General features: G+C 44.4%; 1 protein-coding gene across 1 annotated transcript; it reads right to left on the bottom strand.

The window, feature by feature from the left end:
* Positions 1 to 1346: 1346 nt before the first annotated feature.
* LOC121715985 (coiled-coil domain-containing protein 183-like) lies at positions 1347 to 15116 on the bottom strand. The gene is made up of 13 exons (XM_042102091.1): positions 14956 to 15116; positions 14534 to 14652; positions 14229 to 14396; positions 13807 to 13911; positions 13493 to 13615; positions 13054 to 13221; positions 12862 to 12922; positions 12670 to 12773; positions 12293 to 12453; positions 4381 to 4543; positions 2915 to 3037; positions 2292 to 2379; positions 1347 to 1597 (listed from the first exon to the last, which is right to left on the bottom strand). Exons 1-13 carry the CDS (start codon positions 15098 to 15100, stop codon positions 1467 to 1469), a joined length of 1659 nt encoding a protein of 552 aa, XP_041958025.1. The 5' UTR covers positions 15101 to 15116; the 3' UTR covers positions 1347 to 1466.
* Positions 15117 to 15403: the final 287 nt, after the last annotated feature.

Raw genomic sequence — 15403 nt, 5'->3', positions numbered from 1 at the left:
CCGGCACCTGTCTTGTGTCTTTTGTTATTTTGTAAATTGTTTGTTTGTCTTGATGTCACGGGTACGCTGGCGACTACGCCGCTCCATCCAGCATTGTTTGTCTTTATGTGTCAATGTCTTGTGTGTGGAGCGCTTTGGATTGTACTAAGTACATGTTAAATGCGCTTTATAAATAAAAATGACTTGACTTGACTAGAAATGAATAGGCTATTAAGTGACATACACGTAAAAGGACAGAAATAGGTGACTGACTTTGATAGCAGTAGCATACAGTATAGGAAAGAGATACGCGACTTTCTGCTCATCTTGTGTAAAAATGGGTGGTATTGGTGACGTTTTCACAAGCGAGGACGTGTCGAGGTGTAATGCGGAAAGGCTAATAACCTGACAGTCTGAACACAAACGTCTCAGGGTCATGAGGCTTGTAGCCTGGGCTACTATCACCAGGTGGCCCCTCAAATGGGCAGCCGTGGCCTACTGGTTAGCGCTTCGGACTTGTAACCGGAGGGTTGCCGGTTCAAACCCCGACCAGTAGGCACTTGAGCAAGGCACCTAACCCCTCACTGCTCCCCGAGCGCCGCTGTTATTGCAGGCAGCTCACTGTGCTGGGATTAGTGTGTGCTTCACCTCACTGTGTGTTCACTGTGTGCTGAGTGTCTTTCACTAATTCATGGATTGGGATAAATGCAGAGACCAAATTTCCCTCACGGGATCAAAAGAGTATATATACTTATACTTACTTATAAATGACCCTAGCCTGGCCTGGCTCGACGGTCTGAAGCCGGCTAATGAGGCAGCCTCCACAGGGTGGCCTCAATCCTATTCACATGCACCACATGCGCGCCATGTTAGCGGATGCCCTAGTCAACCGATCTAATGGCAGGTGAAACCCACAACCCTGCTCTGCTCAATGTCGCCACCAAATGGTGATGGGGAGGAGCGCAAAGAAGGCTCTTAGAGCATAGACAAAGACTTCATTCATTTCTTCAGATCCCAGTTTCCAAGTGCCAAGGCAAGTCTTATATGCACTGACATGTTACCTGCCTTAAGATCTGAATATTGCCACAACAACCACAAACATCCCCACACGACACGACACCACATATCTATGAAATATCTTTGACCTCAGTCAGGTTATATGGTGCTTTGTACAGACAGTCCTGTTCCAACAGTTCTGCTCTGGATGTCTTGCTGATGTGTTTGTGTGGAGGACTCAGTGGTAGCACTGACACTTAAAGGTTCCACACACCTATCTTGATGTAAATACAAACAAAAAACATCAACATCATCTAAATAAACTCCCACCCTACAGGATACCAACAAAACAGAAGTCTAAAGAGGTAAACTGATAGCATTGGCCTGTTTATTTTCTTTGGGCTTTACGTAGAGCTCCTCTGGCTGTCTTGGGACTCTTGCGATACACTCTCCCATGCCTCCACACGACCCCTCCGAGTGGGCCTGAGCGTTTAGCTCTTCTTGGGGCCCTTGTTGGCTTTCTTATTGGGCTGGTGGGCCTCAATAAGCTGCTTGTTGCATCGCTTGATCTCATCGCGACTAAGGGAGTAGTCATCTTCCTGACTGCGGAACTGGAAGGTGTCTACAGAAGAGCAAGGGAGGCCGAGAGAGACACGTGCACGCCGTTATTGGAGCAGACAATGTGTATGACCCCTCTTGTGTGTGTGTGAGTGTGTGTGTGTGTGTGTGTGTGTGTGTGTGTGTGTGTGTGTGTCAAAAGTCACATGGACAAGAGTGTGCTGTGTGTACCACTCCCAGACAATCTAAATATGTAAGCATTACAGGGCCCTTATGCTGAGATACGATCGCACTGAATCCCCACACCAGCCTCCCACCCGCCATTCTACTGGCTTCCTCAGGAGGCTCTGAAAGCTAATTCTTCCTCTTATGTATAGCAGCCAGCAAACAAAATAATAGTCCCTCACCAGATTTAATCTCCTAGTGACTACAGTGTATTTAAGCCTCTTTTGATAATTAGCACTATTCAGTATTTATGCAACAAAAGATGAAGGGGAAAAAATTAAGTGAGAATGGCACTATAGTGAGGTAAGGGCTCTCTGAACAGTGATATACATCTGTTATGTAAAGAGTCAATGACATGAGCCAAATGAACATACTGTTAAGAGGAGAGGTAACAGAAGATGCCCAAGCACTCCTGGCACAGCAGATGCACCACACGGACGCACGCACACACACACATACAAACACACACACACACACATACAAACACAAACACACACACACACACACACACACACACACACACACACACACACCTTCTGAGTTGCTGTTGTAGGTAGGGCAGCTGGCTTGCTTGCAGTTGCGTGGCTCCATCATGGTGCTCTGGACAAGGAACGTCCACAGCTGCAGGGCAGGAGAGCTCAAAGGTGAGTTTGTTGACAGAGCCCAACTGTGCATTAAATACAGGTGAGTTTCTCTCACTGAAATGAAGCAATGTCAACAATACAGGCTACCATGCACACAATTTCAGTCGATGAAAGGTTGTTGTAAATAAGCAACTTTCTCTTCTTTTTTGTTTTTTTTTTTAAACAAAAAAGTAAAGAGAGCAAAATGTGTTGCTTGTCTGTATGTTCACATTGAAGAACCTAAGAGGACTTGGGCTGTTTTGTTTAGTCAATTCTTGGTGGGGTGCGTAGGTAATTGGATGTCAAAGTGATGAGATCAAACCAGACGCTGCGATTCTGGTAAACTGTGGTTACGTAAGACCAGCGGGATGGCAAGTCGGTGTGCAGAAGGTAAAAGTAAAAATTGCAGAGGAGTCATCAAGCAGTAGGGGGGGCATTGCTGTGTGGGCCGATCCCAGGGCCAGTGTGTGTGTGTGTGTGTGTGTGGACAGGCCTCACAGAGGGACCGGGAGTGGACAGGAGGAGTCAGACACCTTGTCGCTGGCGCCGCCTTCCTCGCTCTTCTCCAGCTCCACGTCCGGCAGTGAGGTCAGGCGGCTGTCGATCTCCTGCAGCTTCTCCACGGCGTCCAGGCCAGCCTCGGTCGCCGCCACGTCCTGCGGCACAGCAGAGAGGACGACTTTGTCACGTGTGTCAAAAGTCAGAATAAGGCTTTTCACATTTATTTAACCAGGTTTGTAGTGGCATCCTGCTGCACAGAACACACATGTACACACACACACACACACACACACACACACACACACTCACACACAGCACTGGGCTGCCCTGGCTAACCTCCGCCTTTTCCAGGCTAGTGCAGCTCTCTGCAGGAGCGACGGCTGGAGAGGTGCCATGCTTAAGGGCACACAGGTGTGGCTGATGAGGGACTCTCTGACTGCCCCCTGGTCAGATTCCTCCCAGAATGCCCGCGGCTAAAATCAATGAACCTTTCTCCACCAGCCCACTCATAACATGGTACAACAACACTTAACAGCTCATGGAAAACATAACAAAAGTATTGAAAAATACAGAAAATCCAGATTTAGCACCAATGTTTCTGTTCAGCCCTGGCAAGTATAGGGCCACCTGGTCACACAGTAGGGCCACCTGGTCTGTTCATATTGTGCAGGTATAAGTATAAGGTATAAGTGTGTAACTACTATGTAAGGGATAATGGCTGCCAAGGTGTCCTGATATATGGAATTAATGGACAAGGCGGAGGCAAAGAGCTCCATGATGTATGTGCAGCGTGTGACAGCGAAGCTACACCAGGCACGTAACTGAAGCGGTCCGTTCGCGACGCGTAAAGTCCATTTTAGATGAATGGTCTATTTTTTTTTAACGTACGCGCCGCTATCACGTCTGGTGTAGCTACCAAAGATTCTAGAGCGGAGAATCTTTGGTAGCTACTTCCATTGATTATAGTGGAAGCTAATTCTTGCAGCAGACGCAACGCGAACGGAATGTTTCAGTTACGTGCCTGGTGTAGCTCATCTCTGAGCCTGTTGTAGCCTACTGCTTATCCCCCAGCTGCCATTATGCATATACAGTAGGCAATAGTCAGGCCAAAGAAACCGGCGCTTCAGTTTAAAAAGAAGCCGACTTCTTCAGTTTTTCAGTTCAGTTTGTTGTAGGCCCTATCTTTTAGGTCCTGACAGTGATAATGGTGGGCGGTTAGCTCGTTTACAAATGATTCCATTATTGCAAAGTCTGCTTATAGTTACCATTCAAATGAACATTGCTTTGGAATTTTTTTCCCCCCATAGGTGTCCCATTATACAGAATTGATAGCCACCCTGCGAGCTAATCAGAACAGAGTATTTCTTCTCTATGGGTGATATCTATAGTAAGTTGTCCAAAACATCAATAAGCACTCCTCATCTGTAAATCGGAGACCTTAGCACCTGGCCTCTAATACTAATGGTCAGTGGAGTAGTGTAATGTTGTGCTTGTCCACCTTAGTGGCGGGCAGGCAGGTGATGCGGTAGAAGAGGTTGTTGACACCCTGCTCCACGCCCTGCATCACGGCTCTGGCCTTGGCCAGGAGCACCTCCCACTCCTGGCAGCGCTGGGTCTCCCACTCCAGCTCTGCACACAGCTCTGTCTGCATCTGCTCAAATCTGACGCACGCGCACACACACCATTACACACACACACACACACACACACACACACACACACACACACACACACACACACACACACACACACCATTATACACACACACACACACACACACACACACACACACCATTACACACACACACACACACACCATTACGCACACACACACACACACACACACACACACACACCATTATACACACACACACACACACACACACACACACACACCATTACACACACACACACACACACCATTACGCACACACACACACACACACACACACACCATTACACACACACACACACACACACCATTACGCACACACACACACACACCATTACGCACACACACACACACACACACACACACATGTACACACACACACACACACACAATCACACACCATAACACACAAACACACTCACACATGCACGCACATACACACACACACAAACCAGGGGGGAGAGAATAAGTAATGTGCACTCAGGAGCTTAATATTGATAAGAGTGATAGCAGCACATACAGTAGGATGGATGTACTGTATGTATGAACAGATACAAAGATAGATTTAAACAATAAGCCCCGAGAGGTCGTAGGTTACTGATTCTACAACAGCTGAGGGGCTTTGTTAGGCACGACGCGCTAGTGGAGTGCCTAAAACCCTTCTTAGCTGTTGTAGAATCAGTGTAACCTACAGACTGTTACTATAAATACCTGGCAAAGTTTCATAAAGTAAAGGCACAGCAACTAGAAATATAACAAGTTATTCCTAGATAATCATTCTTCCGCCAAGAAATATATTTTCCTCTATCTGAATGGTTGCCAAGCAACGTCAAGACGCTGCTACTTTAATTTTTGTATCAAGTTATGGTAGTGCAGTAATATAGAACGAAATGCGGTCAAGCTGTATGTCTATGCTGCATTTTACAACGGCATCGAACGTGATTTAGCCAATCACAATCAAGGACCGGAATTATCAGTTTTAGAAAAAGGTCAACAGACAGAAAGACAAATAGACAGACACACAGACAGACATACAGACAAATAGACAGACAGGAGGACTGAAATACATGTATTACAAACAGCTGGCTTTTCTCAGACTTTTGTAATCATCCTCATCATCCTCATTTAATGCTTACACAGTACCTCAGATGGGTCAATGTATACATGAAAGAACAGACAGACCGAGACAGAGATAAACAGCCAGCTTTTCTCCAACTGCTTAAATCCCCTGTGTTCTTTTTATATCCCCAGTAAAAACTGGTCACCCCTTACAATGTGTTTGTAAAGCCTTTCTCTATTCAGTAGCTCTGAGCCATCATGCTCTTTAATGACTCCATTTTAGCACTCCCAGAACGCCTGACAACTTGTAATTCTGCATGTCACTGCACCACACTTCAGTCGGCAGACTCCAGAGAGGGGAGGGTGGGGTGCAAGAAGTCCCCGGCGAGACACATATGTCTAATAAGATTAAGGCCTCCAGTGGAGATGCTTCGACCGATGGTGAATATGTCGTCAAAGGGATACTTAATCCTTCAGCCTCCTGGAAATGAGGTGTGTATGAGTGTGTGTGTGTGCGTGTGTGTGTGTGTGTGTGAGAGAGAGAGACAGAGAGAGAGAGAGAATGACAGAAGTGCTTATGGGTGGTAGTGGTGGTGATGGGAGAAGGCATCTCAATATGAATCAAGAAAAGCATCAATCATCATAGTTACTGCAGTTAGACAGGCTGGTGAGGCGAACAGAGAAGGGTGAATGTGTGTGTGTGTGTGTGTGTGTGGTGGTGGTGGGGTGCTGTGTATATAAAAAGCCTCCCAGTGGCAAATTGACAAAGCCGTGTTTAATCAAAGCTGTGAGAATCCCCCACGGACGGGGAAGAGTGAGGTCAGTGGCTTGCTTTGCCATTTACAGAGTAAATCATGGAGGCCACCATCACAACTCCCACTGACACCGAACAATTACCACAGTGCAGCAGATCGACAGCCACGACCAGAAACGCTCGTTTACTCTGAAATTTAATCAGCTGCTGGGAGGAGTGAAGCAGCAGAATATGATCAGAGCACAACAGCATGGAGACTGAGTGCTGCTGATTTGCTGGATTCAGGGGCATAACAGCATGGAGACTCAGCGCTGCTGATTTGCTTGACTCAGGGGCATAACAGCATGGAGACTGCAGCGTCTGGGTTAGCAGTGACGGCAGAAAGATCCTGAGTGCGGCTGATTTGTTATTGAGCTTGTTAAGTTTCAGGGGGCAATGAACTGGAGTCTGATGAGACATCTTTGATGATCTGAAATGATCTGACTGAGGACAGGTATACAAGTTCTGATTGAGGATAGGTACAGTATAAATTGTATGATATAAGGACAGGTATACAAGTTCTGATTGAGGACAGGTACAGTATAAACTAGATGTACCGCAGAGCGGTACAAAATATGACCGCCGCCCAGTCCAGTACATTTTTTCCACAAAAATAAATCACGCTGAAAGGCCTATATGATTCTAACTGTCTCACTAAATTGCATTATCCACACTCAATTCTCACTGGTATCTGCTAGACAACAAGTACCAAAACATGATTAGTTCATAGATTTCACATGTAAAATTCATTTTATACAACCCCACCTCCATCTTGCCTGTTTATAATTCTGAGAAATTCTTGATTGTTTGTGTTATGTGTGTGTGTGTGCGTGTGTGTGTGTGTGTGCGTGCGTGCTTGTGTTTGTGCCTGTGACATTACTGTGAATGTATGTGTGTGTGTGTGTGTATCTGTTTGTGCACATGTGTGCACATGAAATGGGTTAACATGACCCCTGGAGGCAAACATACGGAAAAAAATGGTCATCCTAGGCCCTACAGTTCTCAAGATATTCACAGAGAACTGTGTCTGCCCTACCCTCCTTTCGGGGGGTCCAGTCCAGCGGGGGGGCTACAGATCAAAACGAAAAATGACGGTTCCATGCTATCCATGTGGGGGTACATGCCCACCAAGTTTTGTGTACCCCGGTCTTTCAGTGTCCCGGGAATCCTTGTTGGTGTACGTCACTAAATGTACACATAAATTATTTTATTGTAAGGCCCCCGATGGACGAAAGTACACAAAACTTAGCATGCATTCGGAGGGTGTCATAATGATCCTACACTTTTAATTTCGTGCAGTTTTGACCTTGTCAGCCAGAGATATTGTGATGAAAACACCAAATGTTTTGCTTTTTAATTTTTAACTAGGTGGCGCTATACATGAAATAAGTGGTAATGGGATGGGTTGACATGCCCCCTTAAGACCAACATACATAAAAAAGATGGACCTCCTAGGCCCTACGGTTCTCGAGATATTCACAGAAAACTGTCTCCGGCCACCTACAGGCCAGTTGGTGTATAGTAACATAAATTAATTTATTGTGTGGCCCCCCATGAACGGAATTCCACAAAACTTGGCGTGCATACAGAGGGTGTCATAATGATCCTACACTTCCAATTTCGTGCAGTTTTGACTATGTTAGGTCACAGATACCTTCAATTACAACACCTCATTTTTACTTTTTTGTGTTTAACTAGGTGGCGCTATACATGAAATGAGTGGTTATGGAATGGGTTGACATGGCCCCTTGAGATCAACATACAAAAAAAAAATGGTCCTCCTAAACCCCACGGTTTTCAAGATATTCACAGAAAACTGTGTCTGCCCTACCCTCCTTTCGGGGGGTCCAGTCAAGCGGGGGGGTTACAGATCAAAACGAAAAACGATGGTTCCATGCTATCCATGTGGGGTTACATGCCCACCAAGTTTCGTGTACCCCGGTCTTTCAGTGTCCTGGGACTCATTGACGGAAATTTGGGCATGCGAAAAAGAAAAAAAAAGAAAAAATCTGACTAAACCTATATGACCACCGCTTCGCTGCGCTGAGTCATAATTATATGACTGAGGACAGGTATACAAGTTCTGATTGAGGACAGGTATAAATTATATGATATGAGGACAGGTATACAAGTTCTGATTAAGGACAGGTATAAACTAGATGTACCGCATAGCGGTACAAAATATGACCGCCGCTCAGTCCTGTACATCCATTCCGCGAAAATAAATCACACTTCAATTTGTCTCCATATTTTACTCCATCCCCCACTCTTGAAACTTTTGTGTATGCTTGTTTGGCATGCCTGAGTGTGTGTGTGCGGCTGCACAGAAAGTACCCTACTGGTGCTGAAAAGGTGAATAGATTGTAGAATAGCCAAAGAAGATGTAGAATTGTTATAAAACCTTTAAAATCTCTAAACAATCACAAGTAAGGCAGTTCATCACAGTTCATCCATTGCAACTGGATTGATGAAAGGTCACTTACACCTGTAGGCTACATTGTATTTGGGAAAAGCAAAAGGTATCAGCATAATGTTATTTATTTATTTATTTATTTATTTATTTATTTGTTATGTATTTTTAAACAAAAACATCTCTGTCAGTTCCATGCCGTTTTCAACAGCTATCAAAAACAAAGGTCATTTTTGGATGGATGGATTTTTTGTGAATGTTTCTTCTTCTACATAAGATTTTAGTCATCTTTAGTTCATGTAATACTTTATTGTCAATGCACAAATTAAGTAACAGTAGTCTGAAACGTTATTGTTAATGCACAAATTAAGTAACAGTAGCCTAGTCTGAAACGAAATGCTGTTTTACATCTAACCAGTGGTGCAAATAACTGACATGTCCAAATGGGCCTTGATGAAATGCGTCGCTAGACTGTTCATACACATTTTAACGGGCCAAAGTTGAAGAGCTTTTGTCCGTTATTGTTAGTGCAAATATAGGCTGATTCATGTTCCCTTGCATTGTTTAACTGAGGTCCATGGCTAGTCTGGCTTTCATCAGACCAAGCTCAATCTTTTAAGAAATCAAAAAATAAATAGCGGGCAGATCAGGCTGGGTTCACCCAGCCTAGTCCATAGGCACCCGATATTGTTTAATTTTCCGATTGAGATATACACGCTCTGGCTATTCTAAATGCAAAAATGCATCAGGGAGTTATGACAAAACGGTAACTAACAAACTAGATCCTAATAGAAAGCTGTTAGCTTCCCTAAGCTACAGGTAGGATTATAAGGTAGGCCTATTTACAACATAAATTGTCAATAGGCTATGCTGGCGACACAAATAAAATCTCCTTTGGAAACCAATGGTTTACGCCTTACAGTATCAAGCGGACTTAAACTGTCATATCGTGGCGAAAAGTTGTAATAACATTCACGCAGCTCCATGAGTCAAGGAAAGCGCGAATGAAGTAGCCACTTATAAATGGGACCCACTACACAGTAGCTTAAGGTGTTTTGCTAAAGCAGCCATAATGAAATTAAGGTGTCATTGTTTGGATACTTCACACACACGTGCTTTTTAATTTCACAGACTACAACTACCAAGCTGTAATCAAAGCACATCGATTCCCCTCTCCCACCCTGCACGCACTTAAAACAAAATAAACAGGCGTCTCAGTCTCACGCATGTATAGGCAAAACTGTATCAGACCGGTGTAACGTTGGTAAATCTTCCATTGCACAGAATGATTTTGTAGCACGTGCAATAAATGACAGTCGAAAGATACAAACAGTGCTGCTATACATTTGCTTGGTATAACCGCATTTATAGTTTTCTACAAATGCAATAAATCAAATGCCTCCATCACTCAACCAACGCTAACGGTAACATTACCTAGGTCCTTATTGATATTACAAGATTAAGGTACCTGCAGTAAAAACCAAGCATGTCCGATAAACATCCTCAGATTTATTTCGGCTTCAAGAAGAAATGGGAATTACACTTCATGTGAACATCGTCCTATCCTTATTAGATGTTCGCTGCGGTAAATTACAGTCCTTGTATGAAGCGTCCATTGTTTTTTCCAACCCACTTTTAACTTCCAACAAAATTACGTCTCACTGCAACGATGCGCCATCTAGTGGACAAACGACTACTTCTCGCCAATACTGAAAATGCAGCCATGATGATGATGATGAATATTTATTTTGGCTTTCTTTTAATCCTACTGATTTTCATTTTTTACCGGGGGGGGGGCAAATCACAAATGAGTGATTATGAGCCAGGTTGATGTGGGCCCTTGAGACCAACATACCATAAAAGATTCACAGAGAACTGTGTCTGCCCTACCCTCCTTTCGGGGGGTCCAGTCCAGCGGGGGGGCTGCAGATGAAAACGAAAAATGACGGTTCCATGCTATCCATGTGGGGGTACATGCCCACCAAGTTTTGTGTACCCCGGTCTTTCAGTGTCCCGGGAATCCTTGTTGGTGTACGTCACTAAATGTACACATAAATTATTTTATTGTAAGGCCCCCCATGAACGAAAGTACACAAAACTTGGCATGCATTCAGAGGGTGTCATAATGATCCTACACTTTTAATTTCGTGCAGTTTTGACCTTGTCAGCCAGAGATATTGAGATGAAAACACCAAATTTTTTGCTTTTTAATTTTTAACTAGGTGGCGCTATACATGAAATAAGTGGTAATGGGATGGGTTGACATGCCCCCTTAAGACCAACATACAAAAAAAAGGTGGACCTCCTAGGCCCTACGGTTCTCGAGATATTCACAGAAAACTGTCTCCGGCCACCTACAGGCCAGTTGGTGTATAGTAACATAAATTAATTTATTGTGTGGCCCCCCATGAACGGAATTGCACAAAACTTGGCGTGCATACAGAGGGTGTCATAATGATCCTACACTTCCAATTTCGTGCAGTTTTGACTATGTTAGGTCACAGATACCTTCAATTACACCACCTCATTTTTACTTTTTTGTGTTTAACTAGGTGGCGCTATACATGAAATGAGTGGTTATGGAATGGGTTGACATGGCCCCTTGAGATCAACATACAAAAAAACAATGGTCCTCCTAAACCCTACGGTTTTCGAGATATTCACAGAAAACTGTGTCTGCCCTACCCTCCTTTCGGGGGGTCCAATTCAGCGGGGGGGCTACAGATCAAAACGAAAAACGATGGTTCCATGCTATCCATGTGGGGTTACATGTCCACCAAGTTTGGTGTACCCCGGTCTTTCAGTGTCCCGGGAATCATTGACGGAAATTTGGGCATGCGAAAAAAAAAAAAAAAAAAAAAAAAAAAAAAAAATCTGACTAAACCTTCGCTGCGCGGCGGTCATAATTATATGACTGAGGACCGGTATAAAAGGTATGATTGAGGACAGTATAAATTCAGGGCAGGGTTGTGGCCTACTGGTTAGGGCTTCGGGCTTGGAACTGAAGGGTTGCCGATTCGATCCCTGACCAGTAGGAATGGCTGAAGAGCCCTTGAGCAAGGCACCTAACCCCTCACTGCTCCCCGAGCACCGCTGTAGCAAGGCAGCTTCCGGTTAGTGTGTGCTTTACCTCACTGTGTGTTCACTAATTCACGGATGGGATAAATGCAGAGACCAAATTCCTTGTATACGTAACGCAAGTACAGTATGCAAGTAACTTCAAACCTGCTTTACATTTACATTATCTGGTTGAGGACAGGTATAAATGGTTTTCAGAAAAGATGATGCATCAGTGCATTTTTGCTGATTCAGAGAGTGGAGTGCTGCTTTACACAGTGGTTAGCTTCAAAACCATGATATTCACCAGTCCTTACCATACCATCAGTTTACCATGCTATTGTTTGTTTACCATGCTATTGTTTGTTTACCTTGCTATTGTTTGTTTACCATTATTGTATTATTGATCTGACTCTCACCTTTCGCTGCTGGGCCCAGGGTTGAACTTGCTCTGGGCGTACTGCAGCTCCAGTGCCACCAGGGCCTCCTGCTGCTGGGCCAGCAGCTCCTCACACTGTGTCATCTGGGTGTGCAGCTGCTGGCGCGTGGCCCTCTGGGACACCAGCCGGCCCTCCAGCTCCTGGGGACACACAGGACTCAGGGCTCTCACACGCAGCTCGTTTAGAGCAGCCCCCCCCCCCCTTCCCTTCTCAAATGAAACTGAAGCTACAATCTGACAAATGTGAGAGTAGTTTAATCGCATGTGGAGTTTTGTTTGCTGTTTGGTTGGGCACACACACACACACACACACAAACACTACACAAGCACACACACACACACACACACAAACACTACCTGCAGTTCAGTACAGCTGAGGGCCTCCTTTAGGTCATCCATGTCTTTAACTATCTTCACAGTGGACTGCTGTGCATTGGGCTGAGTAGCCGACTGATGGGCCACTGAAAGATACATACAACGATCAATCCAAAGGTAACATGTATTGAGTTGCTTTAAAAACATGTACTGGCTAACAGTGCTATGAAATACCTCGCACGACAGTAGGCTCAGTGATGTCAGTGAGACCATCTTTGGGTATGACTGACTTCCTCTGTGACATTAACAACAAAATTCTCATTTCAGTGACGAAGGAGACATTTTCAAAATGAAATAGAACGACTCTGTGAGGAAGGAAATCCCATCTCTCTCTCTCTCTCTCTGTCTCTCTCTCTCTATGTTCACCTGTTCCTTCAGTTTCTGTGGACCACGGCTGATGCGCCTGTCCGTGTCCTTCTCCCGGTCCATCCGCGCCTCCACCTCCCTCTCTTTCTCCAGCAGCTTGTTGTTCAGCTGCTTCTCTATTTCCCAATGCTCCATCATCAGCTGTCTCTCCAGCTGGACCAGCATCCCCTACAGGCCGCACAGAGGCATTACACCCAGCAGGAGCAGACAAGGACTGCTCTTATTGCTTCTCCATGCAGAGAACAAAGGGCCCTTCAAAGTTCAATCGCATTCAGTCTCAATGCGAAATTCAATCTAGGCATTCAAGAGCATTCAAATTCAGTTCACTTATCAAATACTGTGCAGGGAAATTGAATCCAACTCAGGAATGCATTTAAAAATGAATTCATGTGGACTTATTTAGATTCAAATTGGCCAGTCCGCGGGAGTGAGATCCAACCTTAGTGCTCTCCACTGCAGCTACGGCTGCCTGGGACATCTGGGCCACTTTACTGAGCTCCGTCTGGCCACAGATCACAGTGGACTGCAGTTTCTCTAAGACGTGGGGCATCTCCCTCACCTCCTGAGGAGAGACCAGATCAGAGGGTTTAAGTACAAGCACCAGAACATACACTTTTAACTGCATGTTATTTTCTTATGACAAGTGACTTTGCAAATTATGATGCCATTGAAGTGTGTGTGTGTGTGTGAAACAGAGAGAGAGAGAGAGAGAGAGAGAGAGAGAGAGAGAGAGAGAGAGAGACTTATACATACTCGGTGTAGGTGCTCTTGCACTTGAAGGTATGTGTTGTGGATATTTGCTGCCTCAGTGATCTTGATACTCATTTTCTCAAGGCAGTTTTCCAGCTGCCGAACATGCTGCATACAAATATGGAAATATACAGACCGATAGCTAGACAGAGATACAGGGATGTTGCGTTTTATTTCATTCTTACTGCAAGGGCCATCTGTCGCCGTCAGTTTTTTTCAAAAGCAAAATGCCAAATGTGCACATCACCACAAAAGCCACTTGGCCAAAAGCTCACTGAACCTAGAGCAACAAATCACATCCGTCATTATAAGCCTGAGCTGAGCCTTCTTACTTCCAGTAACTATATGCATGTGACAATAAACTTCCTTGTATCCTTGAACTGAACTTGTTTTTCGGTGTCATTAACAGGACCGTATCGTCTTGCCTGATCATAATGTCGCTCATCACCATCAGGATTGTTGTCCAGCTCTAGACTGTCCATGGTCTGCTCCATCTGCAGCAGTTGGGATTTTCTCAGCCGAAGTGTGTACTGCAAGCCATTGTGCTGCTCAATCAGGGTGCACAATTGACGCTGTTGCTTCTCCACGATGTTCTTGGGTTGGGTATACACATACACATTTCTTCATAAATGAGGTGAACAGACTTCCAACTTATAGGCTACTAGTTAGCACACAGCTAAACCGTTATGATCATGCTGTTGTTATAAAGAGGGGACTACTTTGACGTTACCTGGAGGCCCGGCCTTGTGTTGGGCAGATAATTGGCCAATATCTTAGCAGCGCAGGGGGGTTTTTGCTCATTTTCCAAGATGTCCCTTGCGGCATTGTATTCGGACTGGTTCAATTTCTCTATTGAGGTGATATGGAATGTTCAGTTGTGAGAGGCCAACTAGGCCTTTATCAACCATAGCCTAGTTTCTGTGATTTTTAGACCACTGCACTATTGATGTTGAGGGAAAGGTCTGATGTGGGATGCAATCAACAACAAATATTTGAAACCTGAAAATGTCCAACTAGTCTATATGCAAAATGTGGAGCATTATCATAACACGTTTGTTTTCTTTTAAACCTATTACAGTCCCACAAAAGCCATTTCAGTATTCACATAAACAAATTGTAGCGGCACTGATCCTGCTGTAAGCGGTATTTTACCTAGTTGTTCAATACGAAGTCTCTGGTCTCGCAGCGAGAGCCCCTTTAGATTCTCCATGTCTGCTGAACCCATGTCGTCCGAAAAACAATCCATTTTTTCGTGATTATCAAATTTAACAGTGTAACCACGACTACCACACGTCATAAAATAACAGAACGCAATCTCTAACGCTCTGACAAAACATGGACGTTCTGACATTTCGAAAATGAAAATGTTAATTAAAATACATTGCCGCAAAGGTATAGCTATTTCGATTAGCTCTAGCTATCTTTCAAAACCATAGGTAAATCTGCACAAAAGCAATTAAATACATACTGTACATTCTTGCAGAGAACAAAATCAACACAACTCTTTTGCAATAGATTAGTTTTATATGGAAAAAGCCTTAATACCCTACAAAGGCACAGGCAAGCACACACTCATTCCAAACAAACTATAATAATACCC

The sequence above is a fragment of the Alosa sapidissima genome, chromosome 8 (assembly GCF_018492685.1).
Source record: "Alosa sapidissima isolate fAloSap1 chromosome 8, fAloSap1.pri, whole genome shotgun sequence".
Taxonomy (NCBI): domain Eukaryota; kingdom Metazoa; phylum Chordata; class Actinopteri; order Clupeiformes; family Clupeidae; genus Alosa; species Alosa sapidissima.
The sequence above is the reverse complement of the archived record's forward strand: the minus strand, read 5'-3'. Positions and strand labels throughout refer to the sequence as shown.

Coding starts and splice junctions, on each gene's coding strand:
- LOC121715985 (XM_042102091.1), bottom strand. CDS start 15,100: ATGACGTGTGGTAGTCGTGGTTACACTGTTAAATTTGATAATCACGAA. Junction 13,222..13,492: donor CTGCAGTGGAGAGCACTAAG/GTTGGATCTCAC, acceptor TGCGGCCTGTAG/GGGATGCTGGTCCAGCTGGA. Junction 12,454..12,669: donor TCAGCTGTACTGAACTGCAG/GTAGTGTTTGTG, acceptor GTGTGTCCCCAG/GAGCTGGAGGGCCGGCTGGT.